The sequence below is a fragment of the Peromyscus eremicus genome, chromosome 16_21 (assembly GCF_949786415.1).
Source record: "Peromyscus eremicus chromosome 16_21, PerEre_H2_v1, whole genome shotgun sequence".
NCBI classification, from domain to species: domain Eukaryota; kingdom Metazoa; phylum Chordata; class Mammalia; order Rodentia; family Cricetidae; genus Peromyscus; species Peromyscus eremicus.
Window position 1 is genome coordinate 64,636,674 of NC_081432.1, and position 16,994 is coordinate 64,653,667.

At 38.8% G+C, this 16,994-nt stretch overlaps 1 protein-coding gene across 4 annotated transcripts in view; it reads right to left on the bottom strand.

Annotated features, from left to right (window-relative positions):
• The window catches only part of Tbc1d5 (TBC1 domain family member 5), a 454,960-nt gene that overhangs the window by 44,638 nt on the left and 393,328 nt on the right, over positions 1 to 16,994 (bottom strand). For 3 of the 4 annotated variants that reach the window (XM_059244171.1, XM_059244170.1, XM_059244172.1), the window contains 2 exons: positions 12,338 to 12,621; positions 8,571 to 8,636 (listed from right to left, as the gene is read on the bottom strand). In XM_059244171.1, coding sequence (XP_059100154.1) covers positions 8,571 to 8,636; positions 12,338 to 12,621 — 350 coding nt within the window. The remainder of the gene's footprint in view (positions 1 to 8,570; positions 8,637 to 12,337; positions 12,622 to 16,994) is intronic. The other variant, XM_059244173.1, reaches the window with a different exon arrangement.

The window sequence follows — 16,994 nt, forward strand, 5'->3', positions numbered from 1 at the left end:
AATACCACTGACAATATTTTTGTTTTGACTTAACTATGTGGCAAGACACCGTGTTCTTTCTTTTAGTTCTTACAAAATGGTTTCCTGTAGTTCTCTGAACGCATTTATATAGTGAAGTCTGGTGTGGAACTTTCCTCAGTGTTTTGACTGCTTTTCCCCACATTTGAGCATGGTTTACTTTTTTTTCGAATTCTTGGACTTTATAAACATAATGAGACCAATACTTTAGGAAGCTGCTACTTCTATAAAGCAGATTTATATGAAACTAACATCTAAATTTATATGTGCATTTTAGTTTGTTTAGAATGTTTTGGTTTTGTGACAGTGTCTTGCTTTGAGACACTGTCTTGCTATGTAGGTACTCTGGTACTTACTACATACCTCAAACTTGTGGCAACCCTTCTGCCTCAGTTTCCAAAGTGCTAAAACTATAGTGTATGCTACCATGTTCTGCTATGAGCACATTTTAGATGTAGATAAGTGATTCTACATTGCCTTCTTTTAGACTTTTAAAAGTTTAAAACCCACTGAGAGTCTTTAATACCATGTCTTTGCAGAGATTGGATGTATTTTGTACATGTGTCAGAATATGTGTCATATATAACTGTATACTCTAACATTTATATATTCATATTCATGAAGGGTAGACTTTACTGTATTTTTTGAAGTCTCTTGGTAACTGGTAAGGCTGAGTATCTTTTATGGTATTTTTCAAGGGTCTATGAAGCCCTTATGTGAATTATCACTATTTATTCTGCCTTTTAAAACTGGTTTAAAGATGCCAATTCTGGAAATTGGCCCTGGGTATATGTCTTTTATTTATACGGATTCTGTCTTCATGCCCTGCTTAGGAAGATGTTTCTTAACTTTAAATGAATATGGGACATAATTTATGTATTTAATATAAAGCCTAGGTTTTCCTTTTTCCTTCACAAATTTCTTATTGCTCCTCTACTACTTAAACAGCTTTTACTGTCAAGAACTTCAAGCACGTCATTCAGAGCCTGATATCACAAAAGAAAATGGGGAAAAAAAAAGATTTACCTTTTGTAAGTTTATGTAACAGAATCTATCTGTACCATCAAAGCTTGGATCACCTACCTCTTGAGACCTTTTGGGGAGTGGCTTTTTAAAGGCATTATTTGGATTTTTCTGTTTGTTCATCTATTAAGATTTTATATTTTTGACTGAAGGCTATAGTCATCCTTAAAAAAGAAAACAAGCCATACATGCATATGGCAGTCAGAATTGTGTCTATTTCCTTTACTCCTAGAACCTATGATTGTGCAACCAATATGGCAAGAGATTTGACTGGTCTGATGAAGGTCAGTGACTCCATGGAGAGGACGTCTTGGGTTATTACTGCTGGGCAATCTAATCACAAGTCCGTAAAGCAAACGAGGAACGAGAAGAGCAACTCAGGGATGGAAGTTTCTTAGGTGTCCTTGAAGGAAAGAAGACAGCCGACGCACGCTGTATACTAAGAAATTAGACCAGGATCTGGAAACAGGGCACTCTCCGTAGTTGAGAGCAAGCAAGGGAATGGGACTTCCAATGTGGCAGATGCAGAAGGGGACAGACAGATTCTCCCCGGAGCCTCCTGACACCAGGGTTTTATCCTAGTGAGGCTTACGCCAGATTTCTGACGATTTAGTCACCAAACAGTATACCTGTATTGCTAAGTCACTAGATTTGTGGTAATTCTTTGTCATCAGAAGAAAACTTTGTTCAAATTTTCAACTTACGATTAAACAACCAAGCAAACTCACCTTTTTTATCTTTAGTTCTACAATTCTCATTTTGCATGTTCCAGGACTCTTCTTTTACTCATGCTTGAACACAATTACTGAGTACAGAATTATTTCACTGTTTTCAAAGATTTATTTTTTATTATTTATGTGTGCCTGTCTGCCTGTCTCGGTATGTACACACAGTCAAGGTACCCTAGGAACTAGAGACGTTGGCTCTCCTGAAGCTGGACTTACAGGCAGCTGTGAGTTGCTCCCCATGGGTGCTGGAAACCCATCTTTGCAGCCCTGCTTCATTCAACGCTTTCAGAGAACTACGTTTTGCTTTCACTGACATAATCTGATTTCTGTATTGTTAACCTTACTGTTATCCCCATTTATCCCTTTACTTTCTTTAGGTTCATGTAAATGCTCCTTTCCCCACCTTTTTGAAATATATGTATAAATAACTTACTTTACTGTCTTATTAATAATTACATTTCTTCTAAGTATCATTTGATCTTTCAGGTTGGCATTTGACATTTTAAAAGAAGCATTACCACTCCTAAATGCAATAATTTTTGCTCCTCATGTCCTTATTTATTCAAATCATCTAGAAGATTTATTTCCCTTTCCAAGTGGTGGAGTATGCAAGTGTAAAATAAAGAAGTACTTGGGAATGGGGAGAGCAACTGAGACTCCTGGAAGGAAGCCAAAGGCAAATGTGGATTGACTGACTAGTGCTTCATGATGTGGAGGGGTTGGAATGTTGCAGGTCCAGAGCATACTTATAATTTATTTTAGGCTTCTTTAGTCTCATAAACAGCCATTCCTTGGTCACCTCTATATCACACTTAATATCCTTAGACTAACAGACAAAAGCCTCTTGGGATGTATTAACTTAATAAAATCAGTTTCTACCAACCAAAAGTCTAAGCTCAGACAGCATCTGAGGCCCACTGACTGAGATTTCTCCACTTTGCCATAATTACCTACTTACTGTTCCCATCAATGCAGCCGAAAAGCACCTTGATTTATGACTTTCTTTGTTCTGTTACTATAAAGATTCTGGGGACCTGTATGCATGTCAGAGCATGGGATGTGAGGCGGCTTAGTCTATGTTCACTCACATTTGGCTCCAGAATAAACTCCCTCTTGTCCCTTTTGAGGTGAGCTGTGCTTTTGTGTCAACAAGAGGGAGGTGGATCTGCTGGCAGACCTGAATTCTTATCTGGGTCAGTGTCTACTTTACCATCCCATCTGATCCTAATTCAAACAATTTTCCTGTAAAACTTTAAAAACAAACAAAAAAACAAACAAATAACCAACACCCCCCGACACATTCCCAGCTCCTTAGTTTTACCACTGAGAACTGTGTTGGTACTTGACGGTCATCTTATAAATAAACCTCCTTTTCGGTTCCTTTCTGGAAACCTTCAGTTTCCATCTCATCTAAGTTCCTCCAAGTTCTCTGAGGGGCTTCCAGGGAAGGACAGGTCTTATTTTCATCCTGCCTGTTAAATTGTTTTCAATCTCCATGCCAGTAGCTTCTTTAGCTATGGGAAATGTCTTTATTGCCCCTTTGATTATTAACTCTACTTATGTTCTTTAGTCTCTCAATACTTGACATTATAGTTCAAATTCTTAGTTAATCTAAATTCCAGATAGAATAATTTAAATTTTATTTTACCCTTAGAACAAGTTAGTATTTGTGGATTATTATAGCTTCTCATTTTCTTTCAAAATGGAAGAGTTGTGAACAGTTATATCTATCATATTTTGTAAAATGTTAGTTGCCTGGGATATTTTCAGAAAGAAGGCACACAGTATGCATTACATAACCATGCATATTTAATCCATTCAGAAGAAATGTGTGGCATATAAGTAAAATTTCATTATAATCTATTGGGACTTTGTTCCATTTAAAGAAAATTACAACAATATCGAAGAACAAAATCTTATTAAGCTATCCCATTTTGTATCAATCACTGTTTCCATGTTTAAATGATAATAAAACTAAGAAATCTTTTGACTCTAGAGTTTAAATATGTAAGAGTAGTGTGCATTTTCCTCCTACCTTTCCTACACTCATACTTCTCAAGTTAGCTTACCTAAGTAACAAGATGTCAGAAAAACGAACAACATATTGTACAGACATTGTGAATATAACTTGACTGTGGTACATATGATTCCATCCAATCCTAATGACTCAATGAGGTGCTTATAGAAGAGAAGATTGAGGCCCAGGAAGTTTAATTCATTAGCTCAAGGACCCAAGGACGTGTGTGTGTGTGTGTGTGTGTGTGTGTGTGTGTGTGTGTGTGTGTTAGAAGAGTTAAGTTTCTGAATCCTGGATGTCACATAAAAACTCTGTACAAATTACCTTCCTCCTTAACTATGCAAATTAGCTTGACACTACTTTTGTTACCTTGGAAATGCCAACATCTAGACCTCAAGAAGGCCGTCACTGCATTGCCTTTCCTCCCAAGATCTTCTGGAAATGTCTCTGCACCAGCAGTCTTGCCTTGGGCTCAAGGGTTTTTAGAAAGAACAGACACACTGGCATGGCATGCTGAGTAAATCCCCAGTCCTCACTCGGCCAAGGGCTAGGTATTCTCAGCATGTCTGTGACCCGTAGGCTACATGGTGGTTTCACAGCTGTATGGACCAGGTGTACTACATTAGACAGGAAGCATGCTGCTGGAGTGCCCTGAAATCCAGGCTACATTCTTCTCATCAAGTTAGATCCTCCGGAGTGGGCTTTGTCTGCATAGAAGTGTTTTGTTCTAACTTCACATAAAGGCATTAAAAACACAGCTAATGGCTGTGTCTCTTGGACTCCAGGTCAGTGAAGTTATTTGTCAAGAATCTCTCAGGAGCCTTGGCTTGCAAATGCCTTGGAAGGAAGGTCAGAGGATGAAGAAATAGTTTATCTTAAGTTGCTGATATGTTTTTTGGATATATTTTTGTGAGTTTCTTTCCTCAACAACTCATTGAGATGAACAGGAGCTAGAATATATTCTTAAGCAGACAGGCTGAATACCATAGACCTGACTCCAGACGTAGGAGACAAACACACAAAAGCAATAAGGTCGAGGGACATTCAGGGACCGTGGTGGCAAGGACAGCCAAACGGGGAGTGAAAGCGACACACTAGGAGCATCTGGCCTTGGTGTGACTTTATGCAGTGGCCAGGACAACACTGGAGGCATTCGTTCCCTGTCCTAGCACAGCTTGCTGCCTTGTGCAGCTGAGTGACACAGAAGGCAAGAGGCTGATCTGTGCTCATTAAAGACATATGTCTTAATTCCAGGGAGTCAATGGAAGCAGCTTATACTTGAAGAAGACCCTGGGAGCACTGTTGAATTGGGTACAGTTTACAAAAGAAAAAAAAAGGTGTCTAGAATATCAGAACAATTAAATATAGAAGCGTTGGTTTATTGCAATTTTCCTTGTGACTAGTTATGCTAAAACACCATGACCAAGTAATGTACCAGCAAAGCAATTGTTTCAATTTAGTGGTTCTGGTCTCTTCTTAATCATAACAATTCTTCAGCTCCAGTGGGCCAGAATCCTGGATTCTTAACTCAAAAAATCACACAATTGGCCCTGATAAGAGTCTTTGTTCCCTCTGAAACATCACAAGCTAGGCCTCTACTGCCTGCACTGCTCTTACTAACGCCTTTCAAGTTTCCACAACAGCAGCTCATTAAGCTGTGAGCACTCTGTGGCTTTTCCAGCCTAGTTCTACAGTCCTTCTTAAATCCTCCCCAAAACATGGTTAAGTTTGTCAAAGCAATAACCGGACCTGGTACCAATTTCTGTCTTAGTTAGGGTTTCTATTGCTGTAATAAAACATCATGACCAAAAGCAACTTGAGGAGGAAGGACTTTATTTCAGCTTATAACTCATATTCCATCACTGATGGAAGTCAGAATGGGAACTCAAGTTAGGAATCTGGAGGCAGGAACCGAAGCAGAAGCCATGGAGGAATGCTGCTTACTGGCTTGCTCAGCTGCTTTCTTATACCACTCAGGACTACTGCCCAGGGATGGCAGCTGTGCCCCTACCATGGGCTGGGCCTACCTACATCAATCTTCAATCAAGAAAATGTACTACAAACTTGCCTACAGGTAATCTGTTGCAAGCATTTTCTCACATAAAAAGGTTCCTTTTCCCACATAACTTTTTTTGTCAAGCTGATAAAAACAAAACAAAAACAACGCCCCCACCCCGACACCCACTGCCAAATCAACCAGCCAAACAAACAAAAAACTCAACCAAGACACTCACTTAGTTTTGGAACAAGTATTCCATAAAATCACATTTTCAAGCTAAGATATGTGCTTGTCTTATAACAATTATTCTGCACACAGTGGAACTGTTTGTCTTCCTCGGGCCCACCACTCATCACTCTCAACAGCAGCTAGAGTAGTTGACAGAGCATCTTGTTTTAAAATCTCATCTCTTCTGTTGCTCCCGAGAGGAGCTGCCTCTTATGTTTTTGTGTTCTACCCTAGTTGACTGGGCCTCCTCCTTCTTACCACCTGCACTTGGACATTTCTGTAACACTTTCTTCTTGATGGTCTTCAAGGGAAGTCATCCACTGACAAGTGAGCTCTTAACAAATTACTGTGACTCCCACCTTCCTCCCCAGTTTTTCCTCTAGAAGCAACCATAGGAAGCCTAGTGATGGCTACTCTGGGGGAGATGGACTGGCAGGAGGGTTGGCAGAAGAAATGGAGGGCCTTTCCCATGTCTGCATTTAACACTGTTAATTAACTGGAATTGCTGAATATCACATGTGTTTTGGTTTGACTTTAAGACTATGAACAGTGGTTACCTGGCCAGGGAGATTTTCTCCTTTTAAATTTAAAATAAGTACTGTAATGGTACCTCTTTAGGTGTTACATATATGTATATGGTAATATACATGGCATAAATATATACAGAAATAAAAACTTAAAAGATATTTATGGTAATGAAAAATCTAAACCAATTAAAAGGAATATATGGAATTAAATCTTCAAAACACAAATTTCACAGTAGCAAGTGCTTTTTATTGTAATTTATAATGCAAAATATAAAAGAACACTTTCTAATAATTTTCTAAAAGTCATTTATTGCCTTAAATCATAAACCCATTTATATTCCTAGTTTTCTTTTAAAAACTCATACAACTACTATACTACTGTATGAAGTTAATGGTCATGGAGGGTTGGAAATTCACTTAGTTTCTTCATTTTCTTTATTACTTTACTGCTGTTCAGCACAGACAGAAATTGTCAAGTCTTCCTTTCACATTCTTCAGGAAGTATGCTAGGTCAACACAAGCGACTTATCTAGCTCAGGAGACACAAGGGTCCTCTCCTTGTCCTGCCCTCCCCAGGTTCATCATCACTGGTTAAGAATCCAGGTGTCATTGGGTGGCTGGAACCTCACATCAGATTGACACACTTTCTATCAGTGTGGGGGCAAGGGGAATTCTGAACACATTCAGAAAAAGAGCTAGTTCCCAATTGAGTCAGCTTGACTGGCCATCTAAAGCAAAAGTAATATCCAAGAAGCTGGTGACACGGTGGGAAACCATGGGACCAACAAAACCAGCTTGGCACAGAGCAGGTACTTAACAAATACTTGTTGGATAACCTTGAATAAATATCATTGAATACAGAATCTCAGTAAAAGAAAAAGAATGATGGACAGTACTTTAATGTGAATAGAATTTGTTTATTATATAGATATTTTAAAGTAACTGAAACACAGTATGGGTTTTAATTAATACTGTATTATTCCCATTTTTGCTGAATTTGGTGAAAGAATCTTTAAGTCAAAATTTCCATGTAACATATTCTCTTTATTTCACCAAAAAGGTACAAAGTAGCCGGGCGGTGGTGGCGCATGCCTTTAATCCCAGCACTCGGGAGGCAGAGTCAGGCGGATCTCTGTGAGTTCAAGGCCAGCCTGGTCTCCAAAGCAAGTTCCAGGAAAGGCGCAAAGCTACACAGAGAAACCCTGTCTCGAAAAACCAAAAAAAAAAAAAAAAAGGTGCAAAGTAAAAGATGAGTGGATCAATCTTAGACATTTATGTTTAAAATCCCAGGAAGTATTGAAAATGGATTACCTTTTTGTATTTCTTAAACCCAACACACGGCTAATATTAAAGTGTTCACTCGGATTGCAAACCACCACTCACTATTTATGGTGACTGGCTGCACTGGTTAAATTGTACAACAAAAGTTTTAATATGAAGGCAGTACTTATTTCAAAAACAGGTCATAAAAAAAGCCTTGTAAAAAAACAGGTTGTAATTTTTTAGGTAACATATGGGTAGTCATAGCATAGAAACAAATCTTAAGACAAATTTGTCAAATATTGTCACAGAGAACCTATCCAATAACGAAAATCCTTTCTGTGCAAGCTATCCTACAGAGCACATGGCAAAAGTGACCTCAAACATAGGCTGAATCTTATTTTGCAAAGAAAAAGTCAAGAGCCTGATGCCACCAAGCTAGGACCTGAGAGGAAACTTTTGTTTTACACAACAGTGCCACTCAGTGGCCAAACTATGGTAGTGGACCTAGACACTGAACTGAGGGTAAGGCCAGAAAAAAAGCTTTGGGTTTGGGAAAGGGTTGTGACACTAAAGGTAGTCTGGTGCTAGTGTAGCAAATGCCAACAAACGAGACAGACAGACAGACAGACAGACAGATGAGAGAGAGAGAGAGAGAGAGAGAGAGAGAGAGAGAGAGAGAGAGAGAGAGAGACAGAGAGAGAGAGAGACAGAGAGAGACAGAGAGAGAGAGAGCGAGCCAGTGAGTGAGCATGCTGTGACAACTGTACCTTGGAGGTCAGTTAGAGCCTGGACAGGAACAGAAAGCTGAGCACCGCTTCCTGTAACTATGTCGCCTGGATTTTATAAGAGAAAATAATTAGATATCATAAAAGGACAACAGAGAACCTTTTGTCTTTCATACTCAATGTTGTAATCATTTTATCAATTTCTAAAAATATAGAACAGGAAATACAGTGGAAACTTGAAAAACATGAAATATTTTAAAGTCAAAAATGTCATTAACAGGGTGTTTCCTATGGAGATTCTCCTGTGTTTTTACCAAAGGAAAAGCATACAGGCTTCTACTACACTAGGGACAGGAAACCTCAATGATGAAAAGGTTTTTTAGAGTAGATTTTATGTTGTAATAAATATTAGTGTGATTTTTATATATCTTTTTTAAAAAGACTTATTAAAATGAATTACACATAATTTATTAACAGGCATTCTTTTGAAATTGATTTCTTCCTATATCAGGAAATACTTTAAACTGAACTTTGAAGCAAATTCATAAGACCTAAGCAAGCTCTAACTTCACGTGACCCAAACTCACCACATGTATTTACAAATCATCTGGGAACCACACACCTTTAACTTGACGTCCGTTTATAGGGAATATTTCATTACAAACTGGAAGTAGAGTAAATGCTTGTAATAAAGCAGTGCTCAACTAAAGAAGAAACAGTTGTAAATACAGAAAGGAAACGGGGATAGGGAGAGCGGGCTTTAGTAACCTGGCCAGAAAGCCGAGGAGCACAAAGGGGAAGTCACCAAGAGTGGAGGCCCACAGATGTGGGACTTTCACTCCTTTCTTTCCAATCAGTAATGCCCTGGAGAGAGCAGTGTCTGAAGGCTATTTGGTGGATACTAAGCAAAAGAAATCAAGTCTTTTAAAAGGTACCAGATTTCCCAGGTGTAATCTTAACAAGCTTGCTTCTTTAGCTTTTCTACAATACACACATACACACATATATACACACATACACACATATTACTACTATATATACATTTACTAATATATAAAAATTACTAATTAATATACTATATACTATATATAATTTACTAATCAATATATGTATACCAGTATGTTAGTAAAAATTGACTTTTAAATTAAATAACATCCCTCAATGTTCTGGCCACTTAATACATGGTGATTTGTAGCATGATCACATAGTGTCATCACATAATTTTTATCAACTAAAAGAACATACAAATGTTCTCCTATAAAAAATAAAATTTGTTAGTAAGAATATATCCCAAAGAAGTGCTTAAAGTAGAAATGGTCACAATCTGTGTTTTCATAATATAGTTAACTAAATTGACTGATAAAGGGTGGCCTGATTTCTGACCATTTTCAAGTTTATACCAGCTACCCATTTTGCCATAAAGATTTTCAAAGATCTCTTGTTGCCTATGTAGACATGAATACTAATTTTAAGATAAATAGTACTAAGAAGATGAGGGAATAGCTCTGCCGCCTTTTGTTCAGTGGATACACAAACTACACCATGCATTTTAAGTTACATGTGCATAAATCTGGGAGACACAACTTCCCTTTACAATTTCAGATAACTAACCTATAAAGCCATAATGCTTTCATCTTTACAAACAGCCACACTATCTCTCTTCAGAGCATGAGGTGGATGGTTCTGTATAGTGTGGGACTCCAAACAGGCTGCTGTGTTCAAGAGTTGTCAGTGAGGACAGTGCAGCAGTGTCTGCCGGAAACTAGTATCAAGAGCCAAGGCTGGAGAAGTACTCTTCAATGTCAAGTTAATGATACGTTTGTTACCCAAAGCACCACAGGTTTTCTGCGCTTGCAGACTCCCTAAACATCAGTGCAGAACTACTGCTTGAGGTGAGAAAACAGTCAGAGCTTCAGGGTTTCTTTAAGATTTACAAGAAGGTGAATAGAGGAAGATCATAAGTTAAACTGCTCTTTTCTGTCTCTGTCAATGGTTCTCTTGGCCCTTTACTTCATTCAATCTTTTATATAACTGGCAACACTAGCAGGGATTTTTGCTGTTAAAATACAATGTAGTCAAGTTTTTGGGGTGGGTGGGTGCTGACATGAGAATAACGAGCCAGAAACAACAACAAGGGCAGTTCCTTTAGGCCCGGGTCAGTGACAACTGCTCACTCAGGTTCCAGCATGTTTGAAGCTCTGCTGTCTCCTCACAACTGGAGATCAGTTCTCACCAATTGTTCCATCTCCAGGCACTTCCTTTCTCACTTCTGTGATATTAATGCTTGACATTTCCTTTGAGATACAACTTTATATTTCTATCGTCATTTGGCTTGGTTTCTCAGAACATTTAAGCTAAAGCATTAAGAGATCCTCTGACTCATTTGCCTGCCGTCAGTTAGAATTACAACAGACTAAAGCTTGTTATCAAAGCAATATTGAAATCATATTTGTTTAGAACAATAAACAGTACAATTAGGAGATATATAAAATAACATTCATTTCCATTCTGGAAGTGGGCATGTCTCCTGGCATTAAAATACATTTTCAACATGTTAATGATTTGATGTCTCCTTTTCTTTAAATCATATGTGACAGTTCTACATTAAAAAGAGGGGAATGTAATTTTAAATGAGATGTTCTCATAGAAGGTAGGCTGAATACTCTAATCCACATTAAATACTAATCATATAAACTTTAATATTTCACATAGACAAAGAAATATAAAAACTAAATAACACGATGACAGCAATGGAGGACTTCAGATGTCCATGGAGTGGAACATGTCCATGGCCCATTAACTGGCATCACCAGGGGCTAAACTCTAATTTAAATTCCAATTTGTAAAACCTTCACAATAATTTTGTATGTGATATCCTTAAGCAAAGTATACAGTGTTAACTTTGTTTGTGCTGACATTACTCTTGTTAATGATACCACTAAGTATTGAACGCTGCTATTAACATAGGTATTCCTTTACGATATGAGTCAAGTTTCAGTCGGGATGGTCACAAACTGCTATGCTTCTGTGCAGTTTTTGTTATCGTGTTGCTATTTCCTGCTCCAGGGTACAGTCAAGATTCCACCAGTAAAAAGAAGTGTAGTTGTTTCTAATCTGCTATGAAAAGAGGGGCCCAGCATGGAAAAGAAGGGTGAAGGCTCTGAGTAAGACTGTACACGGTTCCCTGTGGGCAGAGTGCTCACGGGAGGGAGGCATTGGACAGCTGAAACCAGAGAGAACAGCAGGGGCACTCAGGGCAGGGCCTTCCTCACCAAATGAGGGACGTGGGCTCCACAGGCCCCGGTTTTCTCTGCTTTTCCACCCATTCTATGGCTGTCCCATGTGGTGCGTGGACTTGGATGCTTACTTTGGCTGCTTAAGGTTTTGTTTAGCTTTCCCCCTAAAGTTTCAGTTTGTACTCCTTAGCAGTGGAACAGGTGGATGAGATGAGAGACCACAGCTTTCCTCTAGTCACTGCCATGGTGCCGGATGCTGGGACTAGGACAGCCCGGGTTATGGTACATTCCCATCTCAGAGAACACAGTCAACTGATGAGTTCTATGCTGAGAAAGTTCATACCATCATTATAAGATGGGCATCTATATGACAAAAACATAAACCACACTGTGATAATATGTTGTCAAATACCTCATAAAATATACTTAATCAAGAAGAATACAATATCTAATCTCTAAGTTAAAAAGGATCACATACAACATAGTTTCAAAAGTTAAATGTTCATGGATTTCTGCTTCTGGGATGTTGTTTTCTCACAGGCTACACTTCAGGTTCTCTGGATTTACCCCTACCTTTGTTCAACTGGACCGGCATGCTTTCGGATTTCATCAGTCGCTGCTGCTGCTGCTGCTGCTGCTGCTGCTGCTGCTGCTGCTGCTGCAGCACATGATACCTTGGAGCTTCTTCGGAGGTTCTGGTGGGGATGGCGGCCGAGAAAGAGCTGCTGCTGTGGCTCCCAGGTACAGGACCCCCCATACTTCCTGGAGCCGAAGCTGGGGAAATCAACTTTCTTCCAAAGTTGATCAGGCTGTTGGAGACCTTATGTATATTCAGGGGAGCACCTCTGGCATTGGTCCTTTGAGATGAAAAAGAGAAAAATCAGATGAAGTAGGAAAACAGTATTTAACTTGGAGGATAATGCTATTTCACGTATTCCACTGGAATAAAAACAACTTGTCTAACGTTGAAGAAGGCTGTTCACTAAATCATCTGTGCAAAGAAGTACAGGCTTAACGTGACCACAGACTAGTAATGTGGCTTACTGAGAATGAGTCCCATCATCCCTTCCCTCCACAGGGCACACTATGTGATAACACTGCCAGTTTCTAAGGTTGCAACTGCCCAAGCAGACACACGTCTACCCCTGGATATTCTTGTTAAAAAGAAGTATGTGTTAGCCCGACTTTCTTGCTGAAATAGAATACTCCACTTAGCAACTTAGGGAAGAGGGGTAGGGCAGAAAGGGGGAACTAGGACACAGGAAGGAAAAAAAGCCCTTTGCCCTAGAGCCTGCTTGATGCCTCCAGCCAGCTAAGCAGCAAGGACTCACACCATTTGCTCAGCAGCTTTCTCGTCCTCCTAACGATAAACCTGTAATTTTCTAGGAATTTCACCAGAAACCCCTGTACAGCCCCAGCGGCTCCTGATTTTACTTTATCAGATGATAATCCCATCCAATGCATCTCTGCAGCCACATATAACTCATCTGCCAAACACAGACAGGGTAGAAAGGAAGTTTCACACAAGCTTTTGAGATGTAATGTGAGAGCCACCAACATAGTATATCTGGCTAATGCTGAGACTCTTAATTACAGCTCTCCCTTTGCAAACTCGTGCTCTACCCTTGGGCATGCCTCATTCTTTTCCAGAGTGGCTCTTTTTCTCTTTACCATCCTGCTTAAATCTGCACCACAATGTCTTTCAACAAACCAGGACTCTTTTTTGAGAAGCCCCATCCATACTCTGAGGTGTAACTTTCTTTCCAAGTGCCACTTTACCTTACTTCTTATCTTTGGACTTAAAGTCTATACGAAAATATCTCTCTCTCTCTCTCTCTCTCTCTCTCTCTCTCTCTCTCTCTCTCTCTCTCTCTCTCTGGTTTTCGAGACAGCGTTTCTCTGTGTAGCTTTGCGCCTTTCCTGGAACTCACTCTGTAGCCCAGGCTGACCTCTAACTCACAGAGATCCACCTGGCTCTGCCTCCCGAGTGCTGAGATTAAAGGCGTGCGCCACCACCGCCCAGCGAAAATCTATCTTTTAATAAACTCCAACTACAGGCAAGAAACTCCTAAAAATTTGTTATCTCCAAAGATGAGTTACTTCCTACTTTTCATCATCTTCCAATTAGGCATCTCTGAGTGGTTAATACACTGAATAAGTCAGAGCCCTCATGATCCAGTTACCTCTTAATGGCTGGATACACCAGCTAGACACATGAAGCTTTTGAGGAGAATATTTTATATCCAAGCCACATTAATACAAAAAACCACGTAACTACGTATATGACTTAAAATCTGCTTTGTGGTATAAAGGAGACCTTCAAAGAGAGTTGGACATGTGCATTAAAGATCCACCAGCTAGTAGGTATCAGCCCCTACCTCTACCATTCTCCTCTCACACTAGCTTTCTTACCTTCCATGGTTTTCTAGGATCTGTGTTATAAATGTGTTTGGCAAAGAGAGAGCACCAAATGAGTATTTGTTATATGAACAATTACTTCCCAGATGATTCAGTTTTGTAGTGTACCTGAAGTCTGGTTATGATCATAAATGGTTTTAGTTGTAGGAGGTAGTGCAACTCCATGACAATACCTAAGTTTATATTTTTTACTTCTCAAATCATCAGTAGACACTTAGTCTCTTCTCACAAAAGTGAAAGGCATTTATTAGGTTTTAGTTACCTTGTCATTTCCTTCTCCCAGATCTACTGGGCAGCCCTTTTAAGCATCTCTCCTGTTCATATGGCAGCTATATGCTTGTGCTACTAGCTGTCACTCTGAAACAGAACCAATCTATAGTTCTGTAATAAAAAGGAAACACCACCATGTTTCTTCCTTCCATAAAGTTTTCTCTAATGGCACTAGCTAATGTTATGAGCTACGTACTGGAGGGCTTACATTGCATCAGAGGAGGACTAATGAAATTTAAAAGGGTTATAAAAGAAAATTTATTTACTTCTAACTCAATGCAGTATAAAAGTAATTTAATAAAATTAATTCAAATAATCCCTTTTGTATCAAGTTTCATATTTGTGGAATTGAGCTATTTAATGTTTTACCAAAATTTTGTTTAAAATGTTTCCTAGTGGAAGTAAGGTTATATAGTACTTAGGCACCACTTGCTTTTCGGCTTTTATTGGCTTCCTAATGACGCAGGACATACTCAATTTGCACACACCATAGTTTGCAAAAGAGAAGGTTCTTAGTCCATGTTTACTGAATAAAAACAATGAAATAAAAAGGACTCATCGATTCTAGACTAATGAGGTAGTCACCCCTGCTGCTGTTACTCAGCAGCCTGCTCACAAGCCTATTCCTAGTGCATGCCAGCACAAAGATGGCTGCCACATTCAGCTGCATTTCAGTCTTGCTTGTGTACAAATCAAGATCCATAATTCAAAGATATGAAGAAGTTTATAATGTTGTTACCCCTTTATATAAACAAAAATGTACTAGTCAAATTCCCATATTGCCAGTTGTGAAATTTATATGTTGATACAAGTACCAAGAAACAGCTACAGCATTATCAAGAGAGTGTGGTTAATGTACCTTCATTACTACTAATAACCACAAAAACATATAGATCAAGCTTGTGCTGAGAGATTTTTCTTTTCATCTGAATAGCTTTTAAAAAGAGATGAGTTTCTTTTTAAAATGTTTTTGTCTTTTTTAGAAACATACTCTTCTTGTACTATTCAAAACTTCTAGAAGCATATTTTCTTTTAAAAACAACTCTTGAAGGTGAGTGTTTTTAAGATGTAAGCAATAGCAAATCATGTACTTCTAGGAAAAGCATGTTTTCCATAGCTTGTTTTTCAGGCACGACAGTTTTTTACATCAAAGTTATTCAATTTAGTGCTGAATAAAGTAGTGATAGTCTTCACCTGAAGTAATAAATACCTTGCCACAGTACTAGAGGCTGTGAAGTGTACTACTCATGGGAATTAATGCAGTTGTTAGGTTTGAAGGACGGTGGGGGCATTAACAGCCAGAGGAATCTGGAATTAACAAGACCCCGAAGAACCAACCCCTTGAGACTGAGTCTCCACTAGTACTGTCTACTGTCAGGAAGGCAGCACACCATGAGGAAGGCTGTAGAGCAGGGCTGGGGGCTTAGACTCTGGGGCTGCCTTTTCAGCAGCTTGGGCACTTTCTGAAGAAACAAGAATCTCTCTGAAACACTCACATCATAATTCAGCCTTGACTGGACTATTCTGGGATCCCTTTTGCTCAGTTTCAGTGACTCTGGCTGCCTTTCCTACCCCGTCCCCCATTCCCCACTCAGTTGAAAGAGCTCTAGAATCTTCACCCCCTTAAGTGGCAGTCACGACCCACTTTCACCCAACTTCTAAAGCTTTTCTGAAGCTGTAAACAATAAACAACTCTTCCCCCTAATAAACAAACCAAAACTACCCTAAAAAAACCCCCAAAAGCCAAACAAAATTTGTTTACTGCAACAACTATAGTACAATTTTCTTATTCTTGTCTAGATTTTTGAAAGATTCATTTTCAATTTATTTTAAAGTATTTCCTTCCCCTGCATTCTGATCTACAGTTTTCTTATTATTTCTTTTTACTATGTTTCCTTCCCCAAGGATGAATGCTTGGTTTGTTCATTCAGTTGTTCATTTACTTATTCATTCTTCATTTTCTGTCTCTCCAATAACAGATTTTAAAGGTATATATTTGCATCTGATTATATTTCCACTCTCACTTTTCTTAAGTCTACTGACACAATTGTTACATACTATCTCAAAAGAGATAATAACTATTATGAATAAAAAGGTTAGCACTGATAAATTGATAGGTATAAGGTACACCCTGGAGCTTACCTAATTGGGTCTGAATAGTTTATAACATTGGTTAAACTAACAATAACATGTAATTAGCAACTATACATTAATCATAGGATATAAAAACATTAACCTTCCGAGTATACATCTATAGGAAATACTTCTCTTCTTGAGTGGTCGTCTTTCCCTTATTGTCTGGCCTCATGCACCGGAGCCATATGAATCATTCAATATGTAACCATAGCTTAAACTTACAGTCTTAGGAGTCAAGAAAAGAGCCTCTGGTTTAGGAGGACACACAAAAATGGAAGAGGACATACTTCTAATTTGCCCACTTACTGAGAATTTTTTTTTCTCTTCACTCTCTCCATAATTTGAGAATTGCCAAATACCTTCACAAAAAATTCAGGGTAGTTGCAGTTAATCATTTATCAAGAAC